At 42.1% G+C, this 12221-nt stretch overlaps 1 protein-coding gene across 1 annotated transcript; it reads left to right on the plus strand.

The window, feature by feature from the left end:
- Positions 1-932: 932 nt before the first annotated feature.
- LOC126252489 (uncharacterized) lies at positions 933-10589 on the plus strand (the record flags this gene model as incomplete). The annotated part of the gene is made up of 2 exons (XM_049953384.1): positions 933-1143; positions 9911-10589. Coding segments are annotated over 2 exons (606 nt in total), but the record flags the coding sequence as incomplete, so codon positions are not given.
- Positions 10590-12221: the final 1632 nt, after the last annotated feature.

The following is a 12221-nucleotide window of genomic DNA, read 5'->3' on the forward strand; positions in this document are numbered from 1 at the left end:
CCACGGCAAACTGGCTGACACTGACGGCGGCGGTGCACAAATGCTGCGCAGCTAGCGCCATTCGACGGCCAACACCACGGTTCCTGGTGTGTCCGCTGTGCCGTGCGTGTGATCATTGCTTGTACAGCCCTCTCGCAGTGTCCGGAGCAAGTATGGTGGGTCTGACACACCGGTGTCAATGTGTTCTTTTTTCCATTTCCAGGAGTGTATATTGTCGGTACGTATTTTAATTTATGTTTGGTTTTCTTCTCTTTTGTTGATTTTATGTCCCTGTGCAGGGATTCATTTTTAGTTTTCGTGTGTTTCTCAAACAGTTCATAAATTATAGTCAGATTGACCATTTTATATTGCTTGGTGTTGGAGTCGTAAGTTGATTAGTCTATTGATTATTGGATTGAAATGCACTTGGTGTTTCTCATTGCTACTGATTTTAAGGTCGAGGAAGTTTATGGATGTTTGGTTTTGTTTCCACTGTAAATTTTATTTTTTAATGTAAGTAGTTGATTTCTTGATAAACATTTTGGATGTCTTAAACTTTCATAAACTTTCCCACCTATTAGTACCAAAGTGTGATCTACATATTTATCGTAATGTGTGAGCCGAAAATTTTTCTTCCAGTCTTTTGATAAATACGTCTGCAATTATGCTGGCAGTACAGTGTCCGATCGCCCATCCATCAGCGTCTGGGTGTTTCACAAACGCTCCTGCATATTGCAAAGGCAGCTGTCTGTTAAGTGTTATGTTTACGGTGAGCGCAGGACGAGGTGGTGCGATGCCTGAAGCTGAGGGCGTGGAGGGCGCTGGAGCGGGCCGCCAGCTGGCCACAGATCCGGCTGATGGACGGCGTCTGGCTGGTGCATGAGGGCGACGCGGGTGACCAGGCCGAAGGAGAGGGAGTGGCGGCGGGCGGCGGCTCCGGCCACGACGTAGCGCGCGGCGGCGGCGGCGGCGACGGTCCAGAGGCCGACGTGGACGAGCTGCTGCTGGCATCCGCCAGCCACTTCCTCGGCTCGCACTCGCTGCAGATCAGCGTGCCACAGGCGCTGCGGGCGGCCGTCCGGGCGGCGGCGAACCTCACTGGCGACGACGGCGGCCTCGCCAGAGGCGACATCGACGAAGGAGGCGATCAGCAGACCGAGGAAGGTCAGTTACACTAGTGACCATTAAAATTCCTAAACCAAGAAGAAATGCGGATGATAAACGGGTATTCATTGGACAAATATATTATACTAGAACTGACATGTGATTGCATTTTCACGCAATTTGGGTGCATAGATCCTGAGAAGTCAATACCCAGAACAACCACCTCTGGCCGTAATAACGGCCTTCATACGAATGAGCATTCAGTTAAACAGAGCTTGGATGGCGTGTACAGGTACAGCTGCCCATGCAGCTTCAACACGATACCACAGTTCATCAAGAGTGGTGACTGGCGTATTGTGACGAGCCAGTTGCTCGGCCACCATTGACCAGACGTTTTCAATTGGTGAGAGATCTGGAGAATGTGCTGGCCAGGGCAGCAGTCGAACATTTTCTGTATCCAGAAAGGCCCGTACAAGACCTGCAACATGCGGTAGTGCATTATCCTGCTGACATGAAGGGTTTCGCAGGGATCGAATGAAGGGTAGAGCCACGGGTCGTAACACATCTGAAATGTAACGTCCACTATTCAAAGTGCCTTCATTGTGAACAAGAGGTGACCGAGACTTGTAACCATACCATCACGCCGGGTGATACGCCAGTATGGCGATGACGAATACACGCTTCCAATGTGCGTTCACCGCGATGTCGCCAAACACGGATGCGACCATCATGATGCTGTAAACAGAACCTGGATTCATCCGAAAAAATGACGTTTTGCCATTCGTGCAGCCAGATTCATCGTTGAGTACACCATCGCAGGCGTTCCTGTCTGTGATACAGCGTCAAGGGTAACCGCAGCCATGGTCTCCGAGCTGATAGTCCATGCTGCTGCAAACGTCATCGAACTGCTCATGCAGATGGTTGTTGTCTTGCAAACGTCCCCATCTGTTGACTCAGGGATCGAGACGTGGCGGCACGATCCGTTACAGCCATGCGGATACAATGTCTGTCATCTCGACTGCTAGTGATACGACGCCGTTGGGTTCCAGCACGGCGTTCCGTATTACCCTCCTGAACCCACTGATTCCATATTCTGCTATCAGTCATTTGATCTCGACCAACACGAGCAGCAATGTCGCGATACGATAAACCGCAATCGCGGTAGGCTACAATCCGACCTTTATTAAAGTCCGAAACGTGATGGTACGCATTGCTCCTCCTTACACGAGGCATCACAACAACGTTTCACCAGGCAACGCTGGTCAACTGCTGTTTGTGTATGAGAAATCGGTTGGAAACTTTCCTAATGTCAGCACGTTGTAGGTGTCGCCACCGGTGCCAACCTTTTGTGAATGCTCTGAAAAGCTAATCATTTGCATATCACAGCACCTTCTTCCTGTCGGTTAAATTTCATGTCTGTAGCACGTCATCTTCGTGGTGTAGCAATTTTAATGGCCAGTAGTTACCGAGGTACCACGGTTGGACAAAAATATGTCTAATACGGTGTAGGAAACGCGTTGTCTTAAAAACAGCGCCCACTCCGCTCGGAATGGAAAAACGTAGGTCCGTTATTGTTTTCAAAGTAGTTTTATAACATAAAAGTTTTCTGGGTATGGTACCGCGTCATAATGTATAAAACTACAGCTGCTGGAGAAAAACCATCGACCCAGAAGAAGGCCGCTGCAGCCGTGGCCGAAACTTTGGCTTTTCTCTAGCAGCAGTAGTTTTATACATTATGACGCGCTACCATCCCCAGAAAACCTTTATGTCGACCGACTCTGGCCGCGGAAGGCCCTTATAAAATCCTTCGTACAAAATGGTGGCAAGTTTATACAAAGAAAATTGGAGGTGTATAGTTGTCACGCACCCTCTTTCAATAATGTTAAGAATCGATAACTGTGGTAGCCAGGACAGACGCGTCAATTCGTTCTCGTGCTCACGATATCAGTCCTGTACGATGCCAGCTGTGTGTATAGGGGTACTGCCGTATTGGAATACAGTCTCATCATTTCCGAACAAATATTGTTCGGTGAGCCCCACCTGATCAGCCAGAAAAGGTACATAAGGATTGATAGTAATGCGCTCTTTTAGAGTAATAGTGGGGGTCCTTGGAATACAATGATTTGGCTGCCAAATTATCACGGAACCCCTGAGTGCCATCTTTCCATTACTCCGTAGTGCTCGTTTTATAGCTTGGGCACCACGTTTTCCTGTAACTGGCATTTGCATCAATGATGAATGGTTTTCGAATTCCAGCTCTTCGTGTCCATGTCGTCCTAAGGAGTTCCATTGGTATTGTTCTCATGCTGACAGGATTCGCGAGTGCGACATCAAGTTCTACAGTGACTTTTGACGCTTTTGTTCTCTTGTGTTTCGTCACAATCTTCTGCAACGACCGTTCGTCACTATCACACTTTTGTCCGCTTTCTTACTTACCAGATCATACCAGTCTCGCTTTCCCCGTATGCGGTATACTTGTTGGCTAAGGTGCCTCTTGAAAGACTAAACATTTCGGCTGACTTGGTTACGGAACTACGTACCGTACGAACACAAGCTATATCCCCACGTTCGAATCCACTTAGGTCCGGCATAATGGACTCACATCTACACAGAACAGTGACGTGTCCACGACTGGTCCTTGCAACGTTGTTACATTGCACAGGTGCCGTCGTGGTCAAACGCAACAACGCAACCGGCAGTGGGGCTAGCATCGGTATTTATGTACAAGGATGAATGTCTCGCGGTGTTTCCACGTTTTTATGCAGTTCTTGTACATGGATAATGTAACTGCTCTTGGTGAAATGACAGCGCTAGAGCGAGGTCCATGCCTTGAATATTTTCAGTTCTTCGCTCACATTGGTTTTTAATATCATCTTGTTACAACATTCGTTCCTCCAAATCCAGCGTCTGAAATTTGCGAGGAACACCACGATCCCTGGACATTGTTACAAAGTATTCCAGGTCTCTAAGTCGCTCGAATAATGCATTTTTTTTTTCCAGATAGAATGAGACGCTGAGGATATCGTCCAGCGGAGAATAATAGCACACAGTCTCACTGACATCGTTGTCCTCACTTCGTGAGGTCATTAACATTGTTCTAACGTCAACACAATCTCACAATCTCAAGAAAAGAAACGTAGAGAAAAGCTGATGTAGGACACAACTGTACGTGCTAGTCTGACAATAGTACCAACAATGAGTGTGAGCGCAAAGACAGCCTGCACCACAGAGTACTGATCGTTCTCCATAAAAGTTAAGTGGCCCACATCTCAAGAAGTCTTTGTTTCTACATGTGTGTTTATAATTCTTTACTTTCTAGTTGTTACGACTACCAACTACTGATGGATATGTTTTTCAGACATCCAGAACATATAGCATTCATTGGTGTATTATCCTCCAAAACACTACTTTCTTTGTTACGAAGAAATATTCATGGATGATGACTAAACTTTAATGTATTTCTTTGAGAGAGGTATCCTATTCTAGATATGGATTAATAGAAAAGTTGTAAACAAAAATGAGAAATTTTGAATTCACCGTTGGTCTTCTGCTAATGCTGAAATTCTCTGTAGACACATTCTAGCAATAATTTTAATTCACTTCTTCTAGCTGCTGTACTCACAGCAGTTGCCTAAGCAGGAGCCCCGCAACTTCTCTGCAGTTGTTATTCAAACAATGTCACAGATATAGATAATTTCATGTAGGAGATCTTCTTCAGTCACTCTGAAGGTTTCATAAACAAGTCCTCCAAAGAAGAAATCAAATGGTGTTAAATCATGCGGAAGAGCGTCTCATAAAACAGGATCTCCTCTATTCAACATTTAGGAATCCATGCAGGTGATTACGACAAAATCAACAACTGGCTGAGAGCATTGGTCAACAGGCTGCTTTTCTGTATAAAGTTTACTTCAACAATGTTCTCAAAATTGTTTAGTGGGTACACCAGTTTTAACTGTCAAGTAATTATCAAAATCCCGTAAATGTTTCTTGGTCGATGGCTGCGTCAAACATGTTATGAGCCAACATTATACTGAAGCTCCTACAAGGACAGCGGCGAAGAAATTTTTCTGAGCTCCTGGTAAGGGATAGACAATCTAGGTCGGTAATGCCACTAAACAATTTATGTCAGCAATGACTGTAGTAAACTTAACAAGGAACCTATCGCACGTGCACTACTAGAAGTGAAAAATCTTCCAACAAGACGGAGAAAATGTTTCTCGGACATGCAGGTGTATTCAGAAGTGGAGAGAGTAAGTACGGGGCAATATCCAGCCATTAATTATGTCTGCCCACAATTTCGCTACAAATTAGTGTTGTTGACTCTACATAAGTCAAACGTATGTATTCTGAACCGCTCATACAAGATTGTAACCAGTACTGACCATTCTGTTAGTAGTGAAACAGGTACCCGCGAATGTAATTGTCGCTACCCGCACAGGATTCGGACACAGTTGCAGTACACATTAATTCAACATAATTGTAGAAGTTGAAGCTTTTAATTTCTATGAATGATATGGACGTAATTGTGGTTGATGTATTTGTTTCAAAACAGTACAGCAAGTGACATTCGTTTCAAGTGCAACTTTACGTGCACTGATAGAATGCTCATCCATTGGAGCAAATGCTGTTTCTCCCAAGTCGAGAGTTCCTACCGTTCATTGGCCTTCTTTGAAGTGATATCACCATTGTCATGCAGCACTTCCTGACATGTTGTTCTCCCAATAGCTGGCAACAAGTTACCCGTGCAGTGCGTGTACACGAAAGTGCAGGCCTCAAATTTACGATATATGATGAACTAGGAGTGTAAACAAACAGCTGAATCTTCTGCTTATAAATAAATTAGAAACAGTGTTTACTTTTAGCTTGATGCCAAACTTCTTAGAGGACGAGCAGAAGAGTTTTCCAACAGCAGAAACATTTTTTTCAAATTTGATCTGTTACACTAGTCATAATCATCTAATATCGATAACATACAGCCTCTAAGAATGATACTTCTAAGCTAAAACATCTCAGTTCAATATACAATGGTTTATTCTTCACCTTTAACAACTGTTTGGATTTAGGATGAAAGGAATCTCACTTTGTGTGAAAAATCAGTATGAATTTTAAATCAGTAAATGTCGGATCGAAAATCTTGAAAGGGCGTTTTACTGTCTTGAAATTCTTTTGCTTAGACATTGAGTTATATTTGTTTTATATCATCTAAGGAAGTGCAGTTTCTGCTCTTGTAGCTTGTACCACTGAGAAGAGAAGGTTTCCGACTGCTAGTCATCACAGAGTCTGCCGAATAAAAACCCTCAGTGTTTCTACATTTTTTGTTGCAGGCTTACATCGCCAATGTTTATGAATGGATGCATTTGTATATTTAATGAATCTGGCGAACAGAAACAAAAAAATGAACAAACTGATGGTCATTAATCAATTACTAAGATTCGAAGCTGGGAAGAATATGCCGCCTGTCTTAGTTTGCAGCCTGGTATTTTGAAATACACTACCCGTCATGTCATGCGTACGATATTGAGGATATACCCATATAGAAATAGATAATTGTATAAAATGAAACGTGTTCTTGTACATCGTAAGCGTTAAGTTGTGGAGTTTAGATGACCGTTTATTGTTGTTTATGTATATGCGTTTAACAAACGAAATCACTTTCCGTATCAAACGTTCCATAAATCGACATATATTATTTCAATTTTGATGGGGACAGTCAGATAGCTGAATTCGATAGTACTAATGAAACGTAATCTTAACTTAAGTAAATTTTGCAGTACCTTTCTTACACAGGCCACTATACGGTACGTGGCGGAGGATAACTTGTATCGCTACTAATCATTCCCTTCCTCGTTCATCTTGCAAAGCAAAGGAAAATCGAATGTCTATATGCCACGAGTCCTAATTTACCTTTTCATCGCTGTCCTTACGTGACACTTACGTTGGCGCCAATAGAATATTTCTGAGGTCTGTCTGAAATCCAGGGTTCCTTCTGAGACCGCGAAACTTTTCCGAAATATTTATTAATTATTTAATCGCAAACCTTTATTACGATGATTTCATTTAATGCACACAACATTACGTGCAATAAATCTGAGAGAGAAAACAAAGCAAATTGAGCATTGTGTACCGATGATAAACAAATTATAGGACATTGAGAAATTTATCTATTCGAGGAAACTTACAAATTTATTACTAACATTCAGTTTGCTTTGAAAATGGGTTTTACCAGAGTTGGCACGACAGTGATGTTTTCAATGCTATATAAGCTGTTGCAGTTCGTTCATTGGCGGTGGTTACTGATGTCTTTACTGTAAGTAGTGTGACAGTACGTCGACGGTGATGAGTTGTTCCCTCCTCGGCATACAGACATGAAATAAGGAGAACACAGTAACATAAATATCGCCTCGGGAAGTTCTTTCAGCTTGTGGGCTGCGATGACCCACGTGTGTTATACGTACGGTGGAGACGTGCACAGTCAGTCGAAATCGCTCACATTGAATTTGAGGCAGTGGACTATCAACGTCAACACCAGATTACTAGTGAGAGGTTACAACCACATCCAGCAAGGCTATGATGGCAATTTTGTTTGTATGATTCATTTCTTCCTAGTTCAGGGCAGTGCTGACTATATCTATACATCACTATGTGTCTCACAAATTTATCAGAGTATCACGCGATTCAGAAACAAGAACATGGGCATAAACGCAAGACTGATGCTGGCTGTCACAGTCTTTAGAATGAGCCGATAAGTCAAATAAGTCAATTACACCATCACTGCATTGTATATACCTGCTAATAGTTCTGTTTTTAACTCTCTAGTTCTCAAGCAGGAATCATACTTCCTTTTGACACCGTGTTGGGCCTGATGACCCCGCATTTCGATTGAAATTGATGGCTGTTTCAAAGTTGACGTGGAACATAAGTCTTCCAGATGGTTGCATTTCCTTGTTTTGGATACTTCGTTTTGGCAACTTACCTCGCTCACTACCGTATAGTGAACAGGACTCTTATAATATGCTTAGCCGGTAAAATTCACTTTCATTTGGTTGTACTTCTGGGCGACCATTCGCAAAATGTGGGAGCTACTACTACAATTAAAAAGCCAAGAGAAGCCCTTACCTAATGTGATTCAACTCTGTGCTTAGCAAAAACTTAGGTAGAAGATAAGTAAGATGTTTTCCACCTGGTTGCCACGCTACCTCATTTACTTCAAGATAATATTCAATATGTTCTATAACTGTCAGAAAAACGTCATTCCTGCAAGAGTTACCATTTTGTCTCGGAAGTCAGCATTAATTGCGGTGGTAGCATACCTCTGTATTCGTTTAGGAATTTTACCCCGCCCCCCCGATATCCAATTCGGCGAAGGAATATCAATGAAGCAATAACACTGACGTCTTTAGAATGACATTCAGCAAGACACTTTTGCATAATAACCCTCTACATTTACGTAATCTTCCTTTTTTGTAGCTTTCCTGTCTTCCTATAACGGCTATCAAAACAAACAAGTTATAAGTTTGTAGGGTCCAACGGCCAGAATAGAACTGAAGAAAATCGCTTTGGGTATTAGGCTGCATGATCATAAAACACCCACAGGCCTTGGGACAGTGGAAACACCGGTTCACATCAGATCATCGAAGTTAAGCGCTGGCGGGCTGGGCTAGCACTTGGATGAGTGACCATCCGGTCTGCCGAGCGCCGTTGGAAAGCAGGGTGCACTCAGCCCTTGTGAGGCAAACTGAGGAGATACCTGATTAAGGAGCAGCGGCTCCGGTCTTGTAAACTGACATACGGCGGGGAGAGCGGTGTGCTGACTTCAGGCCCCCTCTTTCCGCATCCCGTAACCCCTGTGGGCTGAGGATGGACGGGGGCCGGTCGGTACCGTTGGACCTTCATGGCTCCTTCGGAAAGAATTTAGTTTAGTAATCATAAAACACTAAATAAAGTAAACCATCAATATTCCCACCGAATTTGCGGAGGTCCTCTGGTCCGAATTCTAGTAATGATCTTCCCCTATTTACAGTATTATTTGGGTTGCCAGTCGGCTTACGACGTCGTATGTGACATGTGACGTCGATAGCCACATGACAACAGAAATAGTATATTGGGAATCTTCATCTCTATAATCCAGCTGTTGACACGGTTAAGACTGCCACTAAGACGGTCAAAAACTCGTAAGTTCAATTGTTTTAATAGTTTGTAGTGACGCTGGCTAGAACCTAAAATGGTTTTGTTAAATACCTCTGATTTACCACGACAACAGGACTTGAAATATTATACTTAGATATATTTCACTCATACCCGTTTCAACACATTGGACTACATAGATCTTTACGTAACGTATAGTAAACTGAATGAACTGTTGGTAGCGATATCATTTATTACGTACGTCAGCCAACATAAGATAACTGAGGTGAATACTGAATACTTCCTTGGGAGAGCATGGAGGTAAAAAGGACTATTTTAATAAAGTAATCAGTCTACATCACAAAATATTGTATTAACAGTAATAGGTTTCAGCCTTTGGAGATCATCATGAGACCATTAAGTGTCTCCTTTAGCGATATGAGGAAACGGCGAGCGAAGCCAAACGTCAGCATCTGCTCAGCTGTCAACGAATATGAATTTGCTAAATGTTTGGCTCCACTCACAGTTTTCACAGATAGCTGCATGAGACTGAATGAACTGATGAAGATCTTCAAAGAGTGAAACCGCTTAAAACGAATAAAGTATTCTGCTATCAAGACTGATCAGCTTACTGTAATGTATTTAGATCGTTGTTTTCAGTCTTATCAAAAATCATTAAAAAGGCTATGGTTGTCGTATGCAGGGAGGAGGAGAAATGGCTACAACAGGAAGCGGTACAGTAGCTTCATGTTGATGGCGATGCTGATGAAGGGCGGCCTGCTGGCCATCGCCTACAAGGGCGTGGCCATCCTAGCCGCCAAGGCGCTCCTCGTGGCCAAGATCGCGTTGGTCATCTCCACGCTGGTGGCGCTCAAGAAGCTGGTGGCCGGCGGCGGCGACGAGAAGGTCACCTACGAGATCGTCAAGACGCCGCACGTGTCGCACGCTTTCGCACACTCCGGCGGATACGACCACCCGGGCCACTACGACAGGAGCACTGGAGGCAGCGGGCCCTATCGACGCAGCGTCGACTTGCCGTACCACGCCTACCAGCCCATTCCCTTGCACCAGCAAGATGGTGCAGCTGCCGCAGCTTGAATCTCTCGCGTTTATATTCCCTCTTACAACTACTTCTTTACACGATCTTCAACCATGAATGCCAAAAATAGGTCACCAGACGTACATATCCGTAACACCAGCAATTTGAAAACATTAGTCGAAAACACGCTATTAACTCACGATTTGCCTGAGATATATTTTCCGTGTTGTATATTCGGCAATGAGTAATTGGGGGTCGACTAGAGTTCACTGAATTAGAAAGAACATTCAGGCATTTCAAACTGAAACACATAATATACAAATAATCAATTGGACTCCATGTAACTGTGGCACTATACCTACTCGCTAACAATTAAATCTCTTAAGTGTGCGCCAAACCGAAATACTGATTCGAGAATATTTGGTTTTGTTAATCTGTATCTAGAGGCGCACAATTGTATTGCCCTTATATTTTCAGCTACACCTCTTTAGTATCTTACTTAAAGATTAACTACATACCAACCTTGCCCTATTATTCTGTAGGCCATGAACTACAAATAAGCATTTCATTTCGTTCTAAATCACCGGATAACTAAACAATTCTCCACAATGAATTCCCTCTTTTTTTGTAGATCTGTCATTTAATACACACGTAAGCTGGCCTAAATTGATATGTTATATCATATATATATATCGCATAATTACAATATTTCCAATCCGCAGAGCACCACATGTACAAGACCTTCTTTTTCAGTTTATTCTTCCAGGTATTTGATCAGTGGACACATCTTGAATTCAAAGGATATTGGTATCCTTTAATTACCTTCTTGAAAATGTTGAGTTGAAACCAAATGCTTTCCACCCTCGTTCTCACTCTGATGTTCACTATAACATACATAGCACTGCGTAACTTATAAAAAGTGGTCACTGACTGATTTTATTATGACGACATTCAACAGTTTTTACTAGGAGGATAGCACTTCTGGCATCTCACTTCTGCTCCAATCCTTTAGTGACTCTTAAAATTTCAGTATTTTGAATCAAGGTACATAATATAGGGTAGATATACGTCACAAATCAAACATGGGCATTTCAACATGAGAGAAAATGTTTGTAGATCCAACTTACCACTCTTACTTTAATGAGTCAGTGAAGAAACATTAAAAATTCATCTGTAATATCATTATATAGGGAAATCTACGTTAACTTGAAACATTCATTTAAACACACTGGGAAAGACTAACTAGCTTACTCAGAGTCGACAGAAATACTGAGATTCCGTAACAAATATCGAACTACAGCAAAATGGAAAGGCTGACAGCAAACTGTCTTCTACATAATAGCTGTAAATACTCCAATTAGAGGACACAGATGATGATCATGGTACGCTTTAGAGTTTCACAATAGAAAGTTACGCTGTGCAATAGTAATCTTTAACTCAGTAGCTCCCCAGTAACTGCTCAGTCCGTCGTATCACAGCAAACAGTCCCTATTGTGTATCCCCATTTTTTGATAGAATGCAGAATTTTTCGAATCTTTATTTTTTCGATATGTAAACTTATATGTGTTCATCCGTAGGCAACAATATTATTAGAAGCGTAGAAACAGTGCTATTTCATCAGAAAACTTATAAAAAATTCGATTCAGCGCACTGTACTTCAATGCTGCAAGTGTGTTACATTTATTTATAGTTATTAAAACATATTGTTAAAATTATTTTTGTATATACTTATAATTTCATACAGTGTTAAGTTATTTTGTCGTTGTTAATCCTGTTATTTATTTTTTAGTATTATTTTTATTATTTATCCTTATATCACTACAATTATACAAGTGTTTACTTTTCAAAGCCACATATACCTGGATAATAAAAGTGAAGTGTTCAATTAAGTAACATACACTGTCTTTGTTTTGTAAACATATAGGCTTCAGGGACGCAGATTATAATACCGCACGAATTTATCAAGTCAGTTCGT

This window comes from Schistocerca nitens, chromosome 4 (assembly GCF_023898315.1).
Source record: "Schistocerca nitens isolate TAMUIC-IGC-003100 chromosome 4, iqSchNite1.1, whole genome shotgun sequence".
Taxonomy (NCBI): Eukaryota; Metazoa; Arthropoda; class Insecta; order Orthoptera; family Acrididae; genus Schistocerca; species Schistocerca nitens.